Source organism: Schistocerca piceifrons, chromosome 4 (genome assembly GCF_021461385.2).
Source record: "Schistocerca piceifrons isolate TAMUIC-IGC-003096 chromosome 4, iqSchPice1.1, whole genome shotgun sequence".
Classification (NCBI taxonomy): Eukaryota; Metazoa; Arthropoda; class Insecta; order Orthoptera; family Acrididae; genus Schistocerca; species Schistocerca piceifrons.
Genome location: NC_060141.1, coordinates 467352144 through 467372810, shown reverse-complemented (window position 1 = coordinate 467372810; position 20667 = coordinate 467352144). Strand labels below are relative to the sequence as shown.

At 41.8% G+C, this 20667-nt stretch overlaps 1 protein-coding gene across 1 annotated transcript in view; it reads left to right on the top strand.

Annotated features, from left to right (window-relative positions):
- The window catches only part of LOC124795915 (proton-coupled amino acid transporter-like protein CG1139), a 104693-nt gene extending 93102 nt beyond the window's left edge, over positions 1-11591 (top strand). The window contains exons 7-8 of the mRNA XM_047259995.1: positions 10880-11055; positions 11344-11591. Of these exons, the coding sequence (XP_047115951.1) occupies positions 10880-11055; positions 11344-11591 (424 nt within the window). The remainder of the gene's footprint in view (positions 1-10879; positions 11056-11343) is intronic.
- Positions 11592-20667: the final 9076 nt, after the last annotated feature.

Below are 20667 nucleotides of genomic sequence, written 5' to 3'. Positions count from 1 at the left end.
AGCCCGATGGGGACTTGATCTAAAAGTCTACACGTCACTTACATTTGAACTAATACTTCATACTGAAGTCGGTGTTGGCTCTTAACCAAACATTCGCAGTCGTCTCATAAACAGCATGTTTACAGACCCACGTCCCTGAAAAGTTCTTTGCTCTTACTGTCGTATAATGTCATTCGTGTTAGTTTATCGCTGTTAATTATGATGCTTATTGTGTATACGTAAGATGTAATCACTCTTTACTAAAGTGGTTACCAATGAACGACACTACAGTACACAAACGGATGCCTCTGTCTGTGATATTAAGAAGGAGTACCACAGCTGAAATCGGTTACCTAAGAGAAATACACTGAGGTAACAAGAGTCACGCGATAGCGATTTGCACACACGCAGATAGCGGTAGAATAGCGTACACAGGATATAAAAGGGCAGTAAATTGCCGTAGCTATCATTTGTACTCAGGTGGTTCATGTAAAAGATTTTCGACGTCACTACGTCCGCATGACGGGAATTAACAGACTCTGAACGCGGAAAGGTAGTTGGAGACATTCCGTTTCGGAAATCGATAGGGAATTCAATATTCCGAGACCCACAGTGTCAAGAGTGTAACGAGGATACCAAATTTCAAGCGTTGCCTCTCACCACGCACCTGCAGTGACCGATGGCCTTCACTTAACGACCGAGAGCAGCGGCGTTTGCGTAGAGTTGTCAGTGCCAACAGTCAAGCAACACTGATTGATATAAAAGCAGAAATCAGTGTGGGACGTACGACGAACGTATTGGTTAGGACATTGCGGCGAATTGTGGCTTTAATGGGATGTGGCAACTGATGGCCGACGCGAGTGCCTTTGTTAACAGTACGACATCGCTTGTAGCGCCTCTTCTGGGCTCAAGACGACATCGGTTGAACCCTAGACGACTAAAAAACAGTGGCCTGGTCGGATGAGTCCCGACTTCAATTGGTAAGAGCTAACGAAGCCGTGGATCCATTGCCAACAAGGCAGTGTGAAAGTTGGTGGTGGCTCCATAATGGTGTGGGCTCTGTGTTCGTGGAATGGACTGGGGCCCTCGTCCAACTGAACCGATCTTTGATTGGAAAAGATTATGTTCGATTGCTTGGAGGCCATTAGAGCCGTTCGATTGCTTGGAGACCAGTTAGAGCCATTCATGGTCTTCACGTCGCAAAACGACAACGTCATGTCACAGGGCCACAGTTGTTCCAGATTGGTTTGAAGAACATTCTGGAATATTCAGAAGAATGATTTGACCACCCAGATCGCCCGACATGAATCCCCATTGATGTTTTATGGGACATAATAGAGAGTTCAATTCGTGCACAAAATCCTGCAGCGACAACACTTTCGCAGTTATGGACGGCTATAGAGTCACCATAGCTCAACATTTCTGCAGGGAACTTCTAACGACTTGTTGAGTCCATGCCACGTAGAGTTGCTCATTACGCCGGGCAAAAGGAAGTCCGACATGATGTTAGAAGGCATCTCACGACTTTTGTCACCTCAGTGCATCTCGCGTTTATGCCTGCAAATAAAGATATGAATAGAAAAAGTTTTCTCGATGTTCTGATACTGTTATCTATAGGAAGGGAGCAATGCCAGAGGTCTCTAGCGAAATGCAGACACTGACATTAATTCCACCCTGACCGCAAATAAATGTAACGTATTGCACGAAAATCAGTGGAGCCTACATTATTACTTATTATAAACAGCCACAGCCTAAAAATGCTAGGAGCAAAGTTACTAGCCAGCTTTTCATACAAAACTTAAAATTTTGGTTTCGACATGTGGAATGAACGTGGGTTAAGACTGAAGAGATAAATGCGAGGACGTTTCACAAGTTTGTAACTTGTGCTATAGGTCACTAGTCGCTATGTCTTTATGTTGCACGATAAAAACGGAGAATCACTTTTATCTGTTTATTTACTTTGTTTCTGTTTGTTGTATTGCGCATTATCGTATTACCGAGTCCCTGCGACAATAAATTTCGCTGCGGTGATATTACGGAATACTGTACCAGTATGCCAAAGTGAAACATCCCTCGAAAATGAATTTGGATCTATGGCATGCAGCAGATTTGCATTTATCGATTTTTTTTAAATCTTCGCTTATAGAAAAAATAAAATATCATTCTCACATAATCGTCTTCTAAGTCGTAGAAACGATTATTACAGTTTCCTATTGCAAGTAGATTTGAATAAGTCATATGGCTTCGAGATCTGTGTAATGTGGAAATGACTCGCACTGTCATGTGCAATTGTGAACTGCTTGAAATGTGTGTACAGGTGATTGTAACTAAGTGCAGCTACTCAGAGAGATTCCGTGTGCGCTTTAATTATCGTACAACAGCCAAACTTGGTAGATTTGCTAATGCCTTAATGCGGAACCAAGTTACGCCAGAAAGAAATTAGTTCCAATTACGGCCATCAGGTGCAAAGCTGCAAATCTGGTGCTAGAAAGACTCTCGTCAAGTATCCGGTGCTCATACTGAACAAATTCTGCAAGCGGTGCTTAATAAAAAAAATTAACAATATGCCTTTCTCCCATCTTTGACGCTTTCTGCCCACGCCCCGTTTCTAATCCATTATATATGGAAACAATTCTGTACATCTCCCTTGCATTCACATGGGCAAATTTGCACCTGTTGATCAAAAATGGCACTAATTTTTCAAGCGTAAATCGGTTCCACATTAACCAGTCATAACGTCTACCAAGTTTCGCCGCTAGACGAAGTTTTGCATCGCCTCGGTTCAGAGAGTTTCGAAACCTGTACAGAAAATTGGAACAGAGGGCAACGTAAACATAATTTTCCGCCCTTTTTATTGCTCATGAAAACTACACATTGCATGTTGTGCCACCATAAAACCAGACCTTCAGAGGTGGTGAGCCAGATTTCTCTACACACCGGTACCCCAAATACCCAATAGCACGTCCTATTGCATTGATGCATGCCTGTTTTCGTCGTGGCGTACTATCTACAAGTTCATCAAGGCACTGTTGGTCCAGATTATCCCACTTCTCAACGGCGATTCGGTGTAGATCCCTCAGAGTAGTTGGTGGGTCACGTGGCCCATAGACAGCCCTTTTTCATCTATCCTAGGCATGTTCAATAGGGTTCATGTCTGGAGAACATGCTGGCCACTCTAGTCGAGCGATGTCGTTATCCTGAAGGAAGTCATTCACAAGATGTGCACGATGGGGGCGCGAACTGTCGTCCATGAAGATGAATGCCTCGCCAATATGGTTGCACTATCGGTCTGAGGATGGCATTCACGTATCGTACAGCCGTTACGGCGCCTTCCATGACCACCAGCGGCGGACATCGGCTCCATATAATGCCACCCCAAAACAGTAGGGAACCTCCACCTTGCTGCACTCGCTTGGCAGTGTGTCTAAGGCGTTAAGTCTGACCGGGTTGCCTCCAAACACGTCTCTGACGATTGTCTGGTTGAAGGCATATGAATTTGATGCCTATCCCGAGCGATCAGTTCAGCATGTTGTTGGGCCCATCTGTACCGCGCTGCATGGTGTAGTGGTTGCAAGGATGGACCTCGCCACGGACGTCGGGAGTGAAGTTGCGCATCATGCAGTCTACTGCGCACAGTTTGAGTCGTGACACGACGCCCTGTGGCTGCACGAAAAGCATTATTCAGCATTGTTGCGTTGCTGTCAGGGTTCCTCCGAGCCATAATACATAGGTAGCGGTCATCCACTGCAGTAGTAGCCCTTGGCCGGCCTGAGCGAGACATGTCATCATGTCACTCTGTATGCCCTCCATGTCCGAACAACGTCGCTTTGGTTCACTCCGAGATGCCTGGACACTTCCCTTGTTGAGAGCCCTTCCTGGCACAAGTATCAATGCGGACGCGATTGAACCGCGGTATTGACCGTCTAGGCATGGTTGAACTACAGACAACACGAGCCGTGTACCTCCTTCCCAGTGGAATGACTGGAACTGATCGGCTGTCGGACCCCCTTCGTCTAATAGGAACTGCTCATGCTTGGTTGTTTACATCTTTGGGCGGGTTTAGTGACATCTCTGAACAGTGAAAGGGACTTTGTTTGTGATACAAGTGCATGGGGGCGTAATTATAATACAATAAACATAATTTTAGTAGCTGTGTGTCCGGTTACGAAGTCTCGTAACCGGTTGGCCCTGAGTAGTATTAGTACGCAATCTGACTGCATAAAATGACAATAAAGAATGAAAGGAAATTTCCGTTAACACAATTGATTAATTAAGTCCCCTGCAACTATAAAAGCTACGAAACAACAAAGCACAAGTGTAACTGTTCTGTGTGTGGAAGTGTGATTCAACGTACACGTATCTGGCACGGTTCTTCCTCAATACTATAACTGCACATAGAAACCAGAATTACAAGTCTAATACGTGAACTCGAGCCAGATGCTTTGTTGACTGAACCTGTGACCAAGAGGCATGGTTATTAAAGAAATGTGAAATAAAAACATTTTTGTTACCTCCATATATATTGACAAAACATACACTGTGATCATTGCAACATCTTCCATATATACATTACACCAACCGAACAGCTGCACACGACATGCTCTCAACTAGTACTGCCCTCGACCTCCTCTCAACAAGTACTTCCCAAGACAACATCTGAACTACTACTGCCCTCGACATTCTCTGAACAACTACTGCGCCAGTGGAGGCGGTGGAATAATACTCTTTGGCGCCATCTCTGGCGCTGTGACTCAGTGTAGCCACCTTTCACAATATCCATAGTAAACGTCTATATTCAGGAGTTCTGGGAACCAGGGTGAAGCAAAACCTTTTTTTGATGTGTCTATATGACAGCGTAGTCACATGCATTAGCCTGGGCACGTCGAAACTCAGATCTAATTTTTCAAGCAAACTTTGGACACTAAAGAGTTTTATCAGGCCAATGCCGGAGGAGTCATTTAATTTGCCACTTTAGGATGGTGAATGGAGGATTCACTATGACGTTGCTTTCTTTAATAGTTTGAAAAGATACTATTTTCTAGTTATTAATTCGAAAACGTGGTACTTTTTGTTGAATCACACAGCAGAGAGGAAGAACGCTTGTATTTCGAAAAGTACGCCATATACATGTAATGCATAGTGAGATGTACAATCCTTCACATACGACGACTATTCTGTTCGTTCAAAATTATACAAACGTTCTGAATTTTGCATAAATTAGCATTATGTTCAAGAGGATCAAAACGGACCGAAATGGAACGTAATGGACCGGAACAGAACAATACGGGCGGGACATCACTGAAAGGGTCAGTGTGGAACGAAACGGTACGTGACGGAACTGAATGGATCGGAACAAAACGGAACGGTAGGAGCAGATCGAAATGGAATGGAGCGGATAAGAACAGAACAGATCGGAATGGAACGAAACAGAAAGGATCGGGAAGCAACAGCTGACCATCGCTATGTTTCTTTTTTTCCCGAACCATTTGAATTTAACGTGATAAGCTGCATGTGAGCAGTTCTGTGTTGTGGTATAAACTGAGATATTTGCTTGTAATAGGTTCAGATATTGATTGAGCATTTTGGTTGTTGATATCCTTCTCAGTTCCGTTGGACGAAAGATTAGTCTTAAAAATTAGGAGTAAAAATCTCGACGAAATATCCGCAGAAAATGCGGTTACTGCAAAAAAGGCAAGATGAAGATGAGTCTCTACTGGAAAATATATTTGATCTTATTTCTCAACTGCTGTAGGGACTGAGACAGCTATTCTGAAAGAATTCAGAAGAAGGTGAAGAAGATCATAACAAACAAATGAATGTATTTAAGGAAGCAAAAGATGGAGATATTGGAAGAGGAGGAGAATAACAATAAGAAGAATATGATGAGGAATATGGTGATGGAGAAGAAGAAGAACCCACAATAGAAAATTGAAGTAGAGACAGGGGGTAAGTTGGTAGCATCATTTTTCCTAGACGAACAGATAAAGCATATGATATTGTGTGTGGCATCAGCGTTGAACTGACAACAAGAGTATGGATGGTTGGTGATCACTGGTTGATGCTGAAGGAGATGATTTAATAATTCACAGTATAAGATAGTGGGTAGCGATAGGACTATGTAATCTGTTGTTTAAAATTAAACCTCCTAAAACGAGTAAGACAACACAAGATCTCCAAAATTGTGATGAAATTTTCGGTGCTACTAATGTTCATAAGCAGAAATCTCTCCCTCAGGCAAGCAAATTCTAGCACAGGCTGTAAATATACCAACAGCGTTCGACATAACCAACCACATGGTAAATAGAAGGAGAAGAAGATGAAGGCAGGCCATGACAAAGATATTAAAACCAAAGAAATCAATGCACTTATGCATAATGGAAATTTGGAAGGATAAAGAAAAGGATTATGACGAGGAAGACGACGTTCAGAATTGGTCTCTGACAAATCGCCAGCAAATATCGATTTTGTCCACCGTAATGAATTGAATGAATCGTTTTAGTGATTAGTTTTTTTAATAGCTTTGAAAGTAGTGGGCAGTAATTCACGTGATAGTTAAATAATATCTATTGAAGGGGAACTTCGAGAAAATCGATTATTGTTTGAGGTTTACAATGGTTGTGCAAAATAAAGTAAAAGACTCAATTGCAGAATGGAAAGTTGTGTAATATACCGTCCATTGACAATCGGTCAAAAAAATATTTTTCGGAAGATGAGGAAACAGTTTACGTACTTTCTGGATGGGATTTCGCGCGAGGAACAGCATGCTTTTGATTTTGGGAACAGATGGAGAGAGAATGTATTTGATTTCAAAGGAGAACTGAATATACGAAGTCTGTTCTAAAAATCACGGAATATTCGTAATTTCACGCCAATGGTGTGTTGGACCGAAATGTGGTTGGCGCCGCTGCACACGCCTATGTTTATCGTGTAACTGCTGGAAGTTTCTTTATTGTTTGTCTGTTAGTTATTGATCAGTACCGTATTGAGTAGAACGTTCCATAGCACAGTTAGCGAATTTCGAGAGGACATAGTAAGAGGAGCAGCAAGTCAGCATTAAATTTTGCCTGAGGCTCAAGAAAATCTTGAATAGAGACACACCAAATGATGCAGAAAGCCTACGGTGAGGACTGCGTAAGCTGTACTCTGTGTTACGGTTAACACGGCTTAAAAATAGCCGGACGGAAGTTAAAGATGACCGTTGTTCAGGAAAACTTTCGACGTCTGTTGACGACGCATATATCAGGACCGTCAACGAAACTGCGCGTACCAATCGAAGACTGTCCGAGAGATTGCAGAAGAATGTAAATTTCAGTTGGATAATGTCATGAAATCCTGAGACACCATCTTGGAATGCATCGTGTTGCCGCCAAGTTCGTCTCACGGCACATGAGTCAGGACCAGGAAGACCTCACTCTATGAAAAGCTTTTGAATCGGAGCTTTTGAATCGCGCAAATGAGAACGACATGTTCCTTAAGAGAATCATAACTAGGGATGAGACGTGGGTCTACGGTTATGATGTTAAGACCAAGGTTGAATCTTCACAGTAGGTTGGGAAAGGTTCTCAAAGATCAAAAAATCTCGTCAGGTCAGGTCACATGTCAAAGCCATGATGACAGTTTTCTTTGACTTTGAAGGATTAGTTCATCATGAAGTCGTGCCACAGGGACAGACTGTTAATCTGTGGTACTATCGGGACGTGTAGCGACGCCTGCGAGAAAATGTGGGAAGAATTAGGCCTGAAACGTGCCGAGACAATTCATGGCTCTTGCATCATGATAGCGCATCCTTTTGGTGCTTCACTATTGCTCAGAAAACGAAACCACCGTGCTGCTCCATTGGAAGGGCAAAGATTTGCAACGATAGACGAGATGAAAGAAAATTCTCAGTCGGCTCTTCGCACGATCCAGAAGGATGCGTACCTAGACTGCTACCGGAAGTGAAAACAGCGTTGGGAGCGGTGTATCAGTTATGGAGGGAAGTATTTCGAAGGAGACCATGCACAATAAGTAAAAGATAAGCGTACAAAAATTTGTTTGACGAAGTTCTGGAATTTTTTGAACGACCTCGTACAGGCAGAATGATAGTACCATTGTTAAAAGCTGGTCGTCACAGAAAGTGAGAGTTCAGCAGATGCGCATGTGTTTATATTATATACCGTTTGCCCATAAACACAGTCTGTATCAGTTCCAGGCAGAGGCAGCGGTCAAAACTTGTTTATCTGATGGAGATGTCTCACACATTTTATTTCGTTGTAACAACCTACTGTGTGCAATAGATGAAATTTTAAAAATGATGTTGAAGGATCATATGCTTCCATCGTGTGTGATGAATTAAGATAATAAACTATTTCTGATTCAGTACAAAGTTAGCTGTGGTTGTAGAGTATGTGCGAAAATCCAAAAAAATAAACTTATAATAAAATTTACACCTGGAGTATTTTTGTTTTGGTTTTTCCGTCCCATCCGTCTTTGTAACATATTATACAGTTTATCCTTCATTCACGTAAAAGTTACAAAAAGAGAGAGAGAGATTATATTTCATGTAAACTAGGTTTTTACATATTTTTGATGTTAGAAATACTGTGAGCTATACCATAATGTAACTGATGACACATTACACTCATCAGGCAGAACGTTAGATACTCAGGTATTTTGGTGAATAATGCATCTACATCTACGTCCATACTCCGCAAGCCACCTGACGGTGTGTGGCGGAGGGTACCTTCAGTACCTCTATCGGTTCTCCCTTCTATTCCAGTCTCGTATTGTTCGTGGAAAGAAGGACTGTCGGTATGCCTCTGTGTGGGCTCTAATCTCTCTGGTTTTATCCTCATGGTCTCTTCGCGAGATATACGTAGGAGGGAGCAATATACTGCTTGACTCTTCGGTGAAGGTATGTTCTCGAAACTTCAATAAAAGCCCGTACCGAGCTACTGAGCGTCTCTCCTGTAGAGTCTTCCACTGGAGTTTATCTATCATCTCCGTAACGCTTTCGCGATTACTAAATGATCCTGTAACGAAGCGCGCTGCTCTCCGTTGGATCTTCTCTATCTCTTCTATCAACCCTATCTGGTACGGATCCCACACTGCTGAGCAGTATTCAAGCAGTGGGCGAACAAGCGTACTGTAACCTACTTCCTTTGTTTTCGGATTGCATTTCCTTAGGATTCTTCCAATGAATCTCAGTCTGGCATCTGCTTTACCGACGATCAACATTATATGATCATTCCATTTTAAATCACTCCTAATGCGTACTCCCAGATAATTTATGGTATTAACTGCTTCCAGTTGCTGACCTGCTATTTTGTAGCTAAATGATAAAGGATCTATCTTTCTGTATATTCGCAGCACATTACACTTGTCTACATTGAGATTCAATTGCCATTCCCTGCACCATGCGTCAATTCGCTGCAGATCCTCCTGCATTTCAATACAATTTTCCATTGTTACAACCTCTCGGTACACCACAGCATCATCTGCAAAAAGCCTCAGTGAACTTCCGATGTCATCCACCAGGTCATTTATGTATATTGTGAATAGCAACGGTCCTATGACACTCCCCTGCGGCACACCTGAAATCACTCTTACTTCGGAAGACTTCTCTCCATTGAGAATAACATGCTGCGTCCTGTTATCTAGGAACTCCTCAATACAATCACACAATTGGTCTGATAGTCCATATGCTCTTACTTTGTTCATTAAACGACTGTGGGGAACTGTATCGAACGCCTTGCGGAAGTCAAGAAACACGGCATCTACCTGTGAACCCGTGTCTATGGCCCTCTGAGTCTCGTGGACGAATAGCGCGAGCTGGGTTTCACATGACCGTCTTTTTCGAAACCCATGCTGATTCCTACAGAGTAGATTTCTAGTCTCCAGAAAAGTCATTATACTCGAACACAATACGTGTTCCAAAATTCTGCAACTGATCGACGTTAGAGATATAGGTCTATAGTTCTGCACATCTGTTCGACGTCCCTTCTTGAAAACGGGGAAGACCTGTGCCCTTTTCCAATCCTTTGGAACGCTACGCTCTTCTAGAGACCTACGGTACACCGCTGCAAGAAGGGGGGCAAGTTCCTTCGCGTACTCTGTGTAAAACTGAACTGGTATCCCATCAGGTCCAGAGGCCTTTCCTCTTTTGAGCGATTTTAATTGTTTCTCTATCCCTCTGTCGTCTATTTCGATATCTACCATTTTGTCATCTGTGCGACAATCTAGAGAAGGAACTACAGTGCAATCTTCCTCTGTGAAACAACTTTGGAAAAAGACATTTAGTATTTCGGCCTTTAGTCTGTCATCCTCTGTTTCAGTACCATTTTGGTCACAGAGTGTCTGGACATTTTGTTTTGATCCACCTACCGCTTTGACATAAGACCAAAATTTCTTAGGATTTTCTGCCAAGTCAGTACATAGAACTTTACTTGCATATGTGGAAATACAGTAATTATTGATGTGTAGATGTGTGTGTGTGTGTGTGTGTGTGTGTGTGATGAATAGCGCCAATTTACGCAATTCAGGTGAAGCTTATGTAAGTTTTTCATTTGGAATACTTTCGAACATGGTGCAAAAGAATCGGGTACTTTTGAATATCGAGGACTATACATACTGACTAGCTATTTAGTTTTAGTTGAAATATACCGCACTGTAATTGGCTGTTTCATTTTTAGAGATGAAATTAATTTTCAATTTCCCACAAGTGACATGTTGGGTTTTTTTAATTTCAAACCCACCTTTATTATGATGATGTCTATTCAAAAACATTGATGACATCATACATGCATGTGAGGGACATCTGATAACCTTCAGTAGATGCTTGAAGATGATGTAATGTAAGCTTAAGAATACATTCAATTATATTCCAACTAAAAGTGTGGTGACATTTTTCCTTTTGTTACAGACTTGCACAATCTGCCAAATTAATGTTGGCTATTGCAATTTTTGTAAGCCACAGTCTCCAGAACTATGTGAATATTGAGATTGTATGGAATGGTTATTTAATGGAAAAGTTAGAGAAACATCCATATAAGATGTTGTTTGAATACCTCGTTCGTATCTTTCTTGTCACTATTTCATGTGAGTATTACAAATTTCATACACAATAAAATTATAGTAGTAGATTAAGTCATAATGTTTCAGAAATGTAAAGAAAGGTGTACTAATGACTATGAACTTGCAAATTCAAATTTAGCATAGGATGTCGGCAGATTTCACAAAGGTGAAAGAAATTAGTCTTTTTAACACCTAAGAATTGTAGGTCAAAGTCATCATCTTTTTAATTTGCCTTCACTTAAATATCTATAACTATGTTTTTACCATGATCATATTATGGAATTCACAGTATTTCCTTTTTCATGTTCACAGTCGTTCTGGCAGTAGCAGTTCCAAATTTGGAGCTGTTTATATCTCTGTTTGGTGCACTCTGCCTGTCAGCTATTGGAATTGCTTTCCCAGCCATAATTTATTGCCTCTGCGTCTGGAACAACAAAACCACTCGATTCAAATTTGTGCTGTTGATTTTGCGAACTGGTTTTATAGTCTTGTTTGCTGTGGTGGGATTTGCTGTAGGAACTTACACCTCACTTTCAAACATTGTCATTGAATTCAGCTGATGTCATGATTGAAAGCCAAACGTTTTAAGAAGACTAGTCACTGACGATTCTTCTAAAACAACCAGTGTTGAAGAAGTGCTCAGTTACAGACATCGTATGTCTCATTCTCCTAACTGAGTGGTGGAAGTGTGAATTATGCAGTTCACATATGCAGTTTGCTCTCAGTTCGGGCAACATACAAAAGCTGGAAGTAGAAAGCTGTTGCAGTGAACATAAACCATCTGAAAGTCTTTCTGCAAATGTCTTTTAAATGTTATAAAGCTTAATTCAACAAAATGTATAGTATCATACAGTACTGAACTTGTTTGAAATATCTTAGCACAACTACATCATTTGGAGAGCTGGATTATATATGATCCACCTTAAAAATGTACGATATGATAAATGAACACAATACTAACTGAGAAGGCCAACGCAAAGTGTCGTTAGTCACCAGAACATTAAAATATTTATTGTTTTCTTGTTTACGTATTTTCTGTACGATTTGTTGCAAGGAAATATTTTCATTCCACCTGATCCTATACTGAAGTCTCTGCATAAATGAATAATGTTATTTCTACAAATGATACAAGAGATTGTTATCAATTACCCTCCAAACTTTCAAGAAGACAAACAATACCGGTTTTTGTTCCAATTAATAGAGTGAGAGCAATATGTTAATTGAACTTTAGACAATATGATATACCATTAGTACTTAGGTGTAAATGCATATTATCTCAATATCTGAAATATACTTGTATTATCAATTGCTCATAAAATACGCAAATAGTGATTGTGTTTAATTCGACACTGTAAATCGCCAGATGTATAAAGAGATCTATATTAAGTGCATGTAAATAGAAATTTAAAATCTATCCTGTCATTTCAGTGCAACTAACATTAGTTGTCAAGAATGTAATCATCGGAATTACGCAATTCAAGAAACATTTTCAGACTAAAAATTAATGAGAAATTGTCTTCAGTTATTAAAGATGATTGCCAATACAGAAATTCACAAAACTTTAACTGTTAATAGAATATTTCAAATAAATTTGATCATCTTATTGTTTCTCTGATGCATGTGTTATATTTTAAACAAACTAGTGTTAAGTGTTTATTTGTATAGTCTCCTTCAAACTGCTGTCTTGACATATGAATATAAGTAGTTATTATGAAAGTCATGTTGCAGAGTTTGTTGATAGTATTAAATCCAGTCTTGCACATATTACCTTGTATGTATGAATTTGCAGCAACTGTGAGTGTCTATATGTTGTCTTATTGCTGTATCAGTATTGTGAATGATAATAAATTATTAAAATACGTTTTGAATAATATCACATCATTAATATGCATTTCTCTTAATGTTCATACAAACCCGACGTATTATTGTTATTATGTGTGAAAATATGTACAAAAATACAAAAGAAGTGACAGCTCAGAAGTCTGAAGGTACCAAGCAGAAAGAAATGTAAATGATAACTCTGGCAATGTCGAAGAAGATGGTACACTGAAAGATGAGATGATTGTGTGTTTTAGTATACAGCTTCCCATATAGAGCAACGTACATTCACTAAGAGTTTGTTGAGATATTATTTGGTATTTGTGTACGAGTTAAATAACAGCTGACTGTCAATAATTTTAATTCCTTTAAGGCCTCACTAAATTACTCTTCTGTAAAGTTACATTGATATTTTTCTGCACTCTGCACTAATCTGCTTCATGATGGCTATGCAAGAAGTTGCTAATTACTCCAGATCAGCACCACATGACTTTCTCAGACAAATGTGATAAAGCATTTTCTTTGAATCTACAACATTCTGCAAGAATTTTACTTACTTTTGTGCAATTAGGGGAACGGAGGCCATGGGCTAAATATGCACTGTTGATGATTATATTTACATTGAACTTTCCTGATACTGAAGTAAGTGCTCAGTCTTGTATTCAGGAACTGCTGGACGACCAGAATAACCAAAGAGATGCTAGCACCAATTGATTGATAAAATTGATAAACAGGCCCAAATTTAAGTTCGACATACTGAGAAATGAAATTACCTAAAATCTGAAAGGAGCGCTAATCCAACCTGTTCACAAGAATGACAGTAATCAGATTCCATAGGAACAAGTAAGCCTAAGCTGAATGTTTATAGAACATGTTAAAATATAATTCACAAAAAAAATTATCAGAAAATTTTAGAGAGTAGAAAAATATTTCCAGTATTACATACTGTGTTACTGTCAACACTCTACTGTGAGAAACGCCTGTACGGAATAGTGTGTCACAATGGAACTTTTCATCTTAGATTTGAAAATCGACGCTTTATATCTGTGGACAGGAAACAAAAACCGAGCGAACTGCAGAATCTAGGTTCTGTGAAAACATAAGAACAATTGCCGTCGTCAACGTTTTTTTATTTTTTCTTCGAAATAAATGTAAAAAATCAGAAGCCCTTACATATAAACACTAATGAAAGTTTAAGGTTACCTAAGAAATGTTACCTATGAAATGTTGTTTTTGTAAGTATCCCTTTCGTCTGAATATTTTATGAAATGAGGTATGTGCCAGTTCCTGTGCCCTTAAAAATGGGTAAGTGCCCTGAGGTATCACACAATGAAGGGCAAAATATACAATTGCAGAGTAAGCAAACAACAAGTTATAGACAACTTCTTCGTAAAGAAAGGGGAAAATAAATTTTTGGATAATTTTTTTCGTAAAACGTAAGAAATAAGTACTAAAATCTCAAACAGTAGGCCCTAAATAAAAAGTAGAGTGTTCTTGAAAACATTGTTAATGAAACAATTAATCTGAAAAAATAGTGTAAGTACTTTTCCTTAGGATATATAAAAGTATCAAAACGTTATTAAATGTGGGAGCGCTGGACGCGCAGCGTTCTTTTAATTTCATCTTGCATTTGAAATATAAAAGCACTCTCGTCTCATTCTTCGCAATGGCTACATGCATCAGCAAGCAGTCTTCATACAATTGTCTTTTGATTGATACTGACGCTTTCGACTTGCAGCCCTCGATGAGATGGTCTATTCATATGATCAGGATCCATGATAACATTCAAATGAGGTAAAATTGTGTCTGTTACAGATAGCTGTTTGACTTCATGTGGCATTCAGAATGGTGTGTCTTTATTCTCATCTTCAGTTGCTTCAGGATACACGGTGATCAGAATCTGTCTCTCTGCTAAGCATCTGTAAATTCAAGTGACTTAAAGAAAGCTCCACCTACTCGCGACGACAATTATAAACCATTTGTAATTATCTTTTTTTAACTCTTTTTTATGATGTTCGAGAGGAAAGTTACATAGTCTGACTCGATGTTAATTCACAGCCAACGTGGGTAACCTGTACGTATAATCTGCTAGTGTATTACATTTGGTTTGTTTTGCAGTAATATTTTTGAACATATATTGTGTTCGAATATTATAAATTACCTCAGAGAAAACGACATAATGACCAATTGTCAGCACGGATTCAGAAAATAGCGTTCTTGTGAAACACAACTATCTCACGAAGTAATGGGCGCTATCGAAAGAAGATGTCAAATTAATACCATATTTGTAGATTTACAGAAGGCCTTTGACACTGCTCCTCACAAGCGACTTCTAGCGTTCGTATGGAGTATCGCCTCAGTTGTGAGACTAGATTAGTGATTTCCTGTTAGAAAGGCACAGTTCGTAGTAACTGCCGAAAAGTCATCGAGTAAAACAGAAGTTATATAGCGCGTTCCCCAAGGAAGTGCTGTAGGCCCTCTGCTGTTCCTGATCCATATAAACGACATAGGAGACAGTCTCAGCAGTCCTCTTAGACCTCTTTGCAGATGATGTCATGTACGTCTTACAAAGTCACCAAATGATTAAAACCAATTGCAAAATGATTTAGTCAAGATACTTGTATGATGCGAAAACTGGCAATTGACTCCAAATAATGAAAAGTATGAAGACATCAACATCAGTACTAAAGGAAATCCGCTAAATTTCAGTCACACGATAAATCACACAAATCTAAAGTCTGTAAAGTCAACTAAATACTTAGGAATTACAGTTATGAGTAACTTAAATTGGAACGATCACATAGCTAATGTTGTGGGAAAACCGAACCAAAGACTGATTTATTGCAGAACACTTAGAAAATGTAACAGGTCTACTAATGAGACTGCTTACACAACACTTGTCCGCCCTCTGTTGGAGTACTGCTGTGCGTTGTGGAATGCCGGCCGCGGTGGCCGTGCGGCTCTAGGCGCTGCAGTCCGGAACTGTGGGTTCGAATCCTGCCTCGGGTATGGATGTGTGTGATGTCCTTAGGTTAGGTAGGTTTAAGTAGTTCTAAGTTCTAGGGGACTGATGACCTAAGATGTTAAGTCCCATAGTGCTCAGAGCCATTTGAATTTTGCGTTGTGGAATCCACATCAGATGGGACTAATGGAGGACATTGAAAAAGTTCAAAGGTGAGCAGCTGATTTCCTATTACCCCGAAACAGGGGAGAGAGTGCCACGGATATGATAAGCGGATTGGCGTGAAAATTGTTAAAATAAAAGCGTTTTTCGTTGCGTCAGATCTTCTCGTGAAGTTCCAGTCACCAACTTTCTCCTCTGATTTGGAAAATATTTTATTGACGCCCACCAACATACGGAGAAATGATCGTTATATAAAAAAAAAAAAAAAAAAAAAAAAACCAAGAAAAATCTGAGTTCGCAGGAAAGTTTTAAGAGCTCGTTTTGCCCGTGCACCGTTCGAGAGTGGAACGGTAGAGGAATAGGTTCCAGCTGGTTCGATGAAACCTCTGCCAGGCACTTAATTGTAACTGCAGAATAATCATGCAGATGTAGATGGTCGGTTGGTTTGGGGAAGGAGACCAGACAGCGTGGTCATCGGTCTCATCGGATTAGGGAAGGATGGGGAAGGAAGTCGGCCGTGCCCTTTCAGAGGAAACATCCCGGCATTTGCCTGGAGTGATTTAGGGAAATCACGGGAAACCTAAATCAGGATGGCCGGACGCGGGATTGAACCGTCGTCCTTCCGAATGCGAGTCCAGTGTCTAACCACTGCGCCACCTCGCTCGGTAGATGTAGATGTAGACGTGCACTGCGACTCTGCAAATTCGTCATTTTACCCCCTTTTCCTTGATGTACCGATTCTAGGGCGTGTATTTATCCTCTATGTTGAACCTTTTAGCTTAGTTTCATGAGAAACGTATTCCATACACTCACGTTGCGTTTTTCTCAGGGGTTACATTACACGTGTATGCCCCTTTTGCATTTATAAGACATTTTCAGCAGTCCAGGTATGTTGACGCAGATGGATGTAGTTTCTCGACACATCCTGCGGCTGAGGTGACGTAATTGCAAATCATCGCATTCATCTCTCAGTGTCTATGTTTTCAGTTTACTACGCAATATCGGTAACATGCGACAATAACATTTGTCCTTGCACAAATCGACTCAATAAATTGTGATTTCGTATATAGGGTGGTCCATTGATAGTGACGGGGCCAAATATCTCACGAAATAATTATCAAATAAAAAAACTACAAAGAACGAAACTCGTCTAGCTTGAAGGGGGAAACCAGATGGCGCTATGGTTGGCCCGCTAGATGGCGCTGCCGTAGGTCAAACAGATATCAACGGCGTTTTTTTAAAATAGGAACCTCCATTTTTTATTACATATTCGTGTATTACGTAAAGAAATATGAATGTTTTAGTTGGACCACTTTTTTCGCTTTGTGATAGATGGCGCTATAATAGTCACAAACGTATAAGTACGTGGTATCACGTAACATTCCGCCAGTGCGGACGGTATTTGCTTTGTGATACATTACCCGTTTTAAAATGGACCATTTACCAATTGCGGAAAAGGTCGATATCGTGTTGATGTATGACTATTGTGATCAAAATGCCGACCGGGCGTGTGCTATGTATGCTGCTCGGTATCCTGGACGACATCATCCAAGAGTCCGGACCGTTCGCCGGATAGTTACACTATTTAAGGAAACAGGAAGTGTTCAGCCACATGTGAAACGTCAACCACGACCTGCAACAAAAGATGATGCCCAAGTATGTGTTTTAGCTGCTGTCGCGGCTAATCGAAACATCAGTAGCAGACAAATTGCCCGAGAATCGGGAATCTCCAAAAATTCGGTGTTGAGAATGCTACATCAACATCGATTGCACCCGTACCATTTTCTGTGCACCAGGAATTACATGGCGACGACTTTGAACGTCGTGTACAGTTTGGCCACTGGACACAAGAGAAATTACGGGACGATGATAGATTTTTTGCACGCGTTCTACACTCCTGGAAATGGAAAAAAGAACACATTGACACCGGTGTGTCAGACCCACCATACTTGCTCCGGACACTGCGAGAGGGCTGTACAAGCAATGATCACACGCACGGCACAGCGGACACACCAGGAACCGCGGTGTTGGCCGTCGAATGGCGCTAGCTGCGCAGCATTTGTGCACCGCCGCCGTCAGTGTCAGCCAGTTTGCCGTGGCATACGGAGCTCCATGCAGTCTTTAACACTGGTAGCATGCCGTGATAGCGTGGACGTGAACCGTATGTGCAGTTGACGGACTTTGAGCGAGGGCGTATAGTGGGCATGCGGGAGGCCGGGTGGACATACCGCCGAATTGCTCAACACGTGGGGCGTGAGGTCTCCACAGTACATCGATGTTGTCGCCAGTGGTCGGCGGAAGGTGCACGTGCCCGTCGACCTGGGACCGGACCGCAGCGACCCACGGATGCACGCCAAGACCGTAGGATCCTACGCAGTGCCGTAGGGGATCGCACCGCCACTTCCCAGCAAATTAGGGACACTGTTGCTCCTGGGGTATCGGCGAGGACCATTCGCAACCGTCTCCATGAAGCTGGGCTACGGTCCCGCACACCGTTAGGCCGTCTTCCGCTCACGCCCCAACATCGTGCAGCCCGCCTCCAGTGGTGTCGCGACAGGCGTGAATGGAGGGACGAATGGAGACGTGTCTTCTTCAGCGATGCGAGTCGCTTCTGCCTTGGTGCCAATGATGGTCGTATGCGTGTTTGGCGCCGTGCAGGTGAGCGCCACAATCAGGACTGCATACGACCGAGGCACACAGGACCAACACCCGGCATCATGGTGTGGGGAGCGATCTCCTACACTGGCCGTACACCACTGGTGATCGTCGAGGGGACACTGCATAGTGCACGGTACATCCAAACCGTCATCGAACCCATCGTTCTACCATTCCTAGACCGGCAAGGGAACTTGCTGTTCCAACAGGACAATGCACGTCCACATGTATCCCGTGCCACCCAACGTGCTCTAGAAGGTGTAAGTCAACTACCCTGGCCAGCAAGATCTCCGGATCTGTCCCCAATTGAGCATGTTTGGGACTGGATGAAGCGTCGTCTCACGCGGTCCTCACGTCCAGCACGAACGCTGGTCCAACTGAGGCGCCAGGTGGAAATGGCATGGCAAGCCGTTCCACAGGAGTACATCCAGCATCTCTACGATCGTCTCCATGGGAGAATAGCAGCCTGCATTGCTGCGAAAGGTGGATATACACTGTACTAGTGCCGACATTGTGCATGCTCTGTTGCCTGTGTCTACGAACCTGTGGTTCTGTCAGTGTGATCATGTGATGTATCTGACCCCAGGAATGTGTCAATAAAGTTTCCCCTTCCTGGGACAATGAATTCACGGTGTTCTTATTTCAATTTCCAGGAGTGTATTTAGCGACGAAGCGTCATTCACCAACAGCGATAGCGTAAACCAGCATAATATGCACTATTGGGCAACGGAAAACCAACGATGGCTGCTACAAGTGGAACATCAGCGACCTTAGCTGGTTAATGTATGGTGCGGCATTATGGGAGGAAGGATAATTGGCCTCCATTTTATCGATGGCTATCTAAATGGCGCAATGTATGATGATTTGCTACGTAATGTTCTACCGATGTTACTAGAAGATGTTTCACTGCATGACAGAATGGCGATGTACTTCCAACATGATGGATGTCCCGTTCGTAGCTCGCGTGCGGTTGAAGCGGTATTGAATAGCATATTTCATGACAGGTGGATTGGTCGTCGAAGCACCATACCACGGCCCGCACGTTCACCGGATCTGACGTCCCCGGATTTCCTTCTGTGGGGTAAGTTGAATGATATTTGCTATCGTAATCCACCGACAACGCCTGACAACACGCGTCAGCGCTTTGGCAATGCATGTGCGAACATTGCGGAAGGCGAACTACTCGCTGTTGAGAGGAATGTCGTTACACGTATTGCCAGGTGTATTGAGGTTGACGGACATCGTTTTGAGCATTTATTGCATTAATGTGGTATTTACAGGTAATCACGCTGTAACAGCTTGCGTTCTCAGAAATGATAAGTTCACAAAGGTACGTGTATCACATTTGAACAACCGAAATAAAATGTTCAAACGTAGCTACGTTCTGTATTTTAATTTAAAAAAAATTCTGAGCCATATGTTTGTGACTATTACAGCGCCATCTATCACAAAGTGAAAAAAGTGGTCCAACTAAAACATTCATATTTCTTTACGTACTACACGAAAATGTAATAAAAATGGGGGTTCCTATTTAAAAAAACGTAGTTGATATCCGTTTGACCTATGGCAGCGTAGTCTAGCGGGCCAACCATCGCGCCATCTGGTTTCCCCCTTCAAGCTAGACTAGTATCGTTCTTTGTAGCTTTTTCGTTTGACGCTTATTTCGTGAGATATTTTGCTCGATCACGATCAATGGACCATCCTGTATAAGAGACGATCGAAGAGTTTTCGTTCGAGAACAGAACAGTCGAGAATCGGTATGACAGTCAGGTAACATCGTCGTGAGCATTGAGGCAATCTTCCTGCCGACGCACCGGGATGAAGATACCCGTTTGGTAAAACACCGTGTCTTGCTGTGTGAAGAAATCTGTAACTACTTGCCGCACATCCTCGTCCGACAAGAATCGTCGACCCATCAAGGCCTATCTCATGGCCGTACCGAAAGTGTGATAACCGCACGGGGAGTAGGACGGGAGCTCAAGTGACTCCCACTTGAGTTGGCGTAACTTCTGCATTACGGAATTTGTCGTATGGGGACG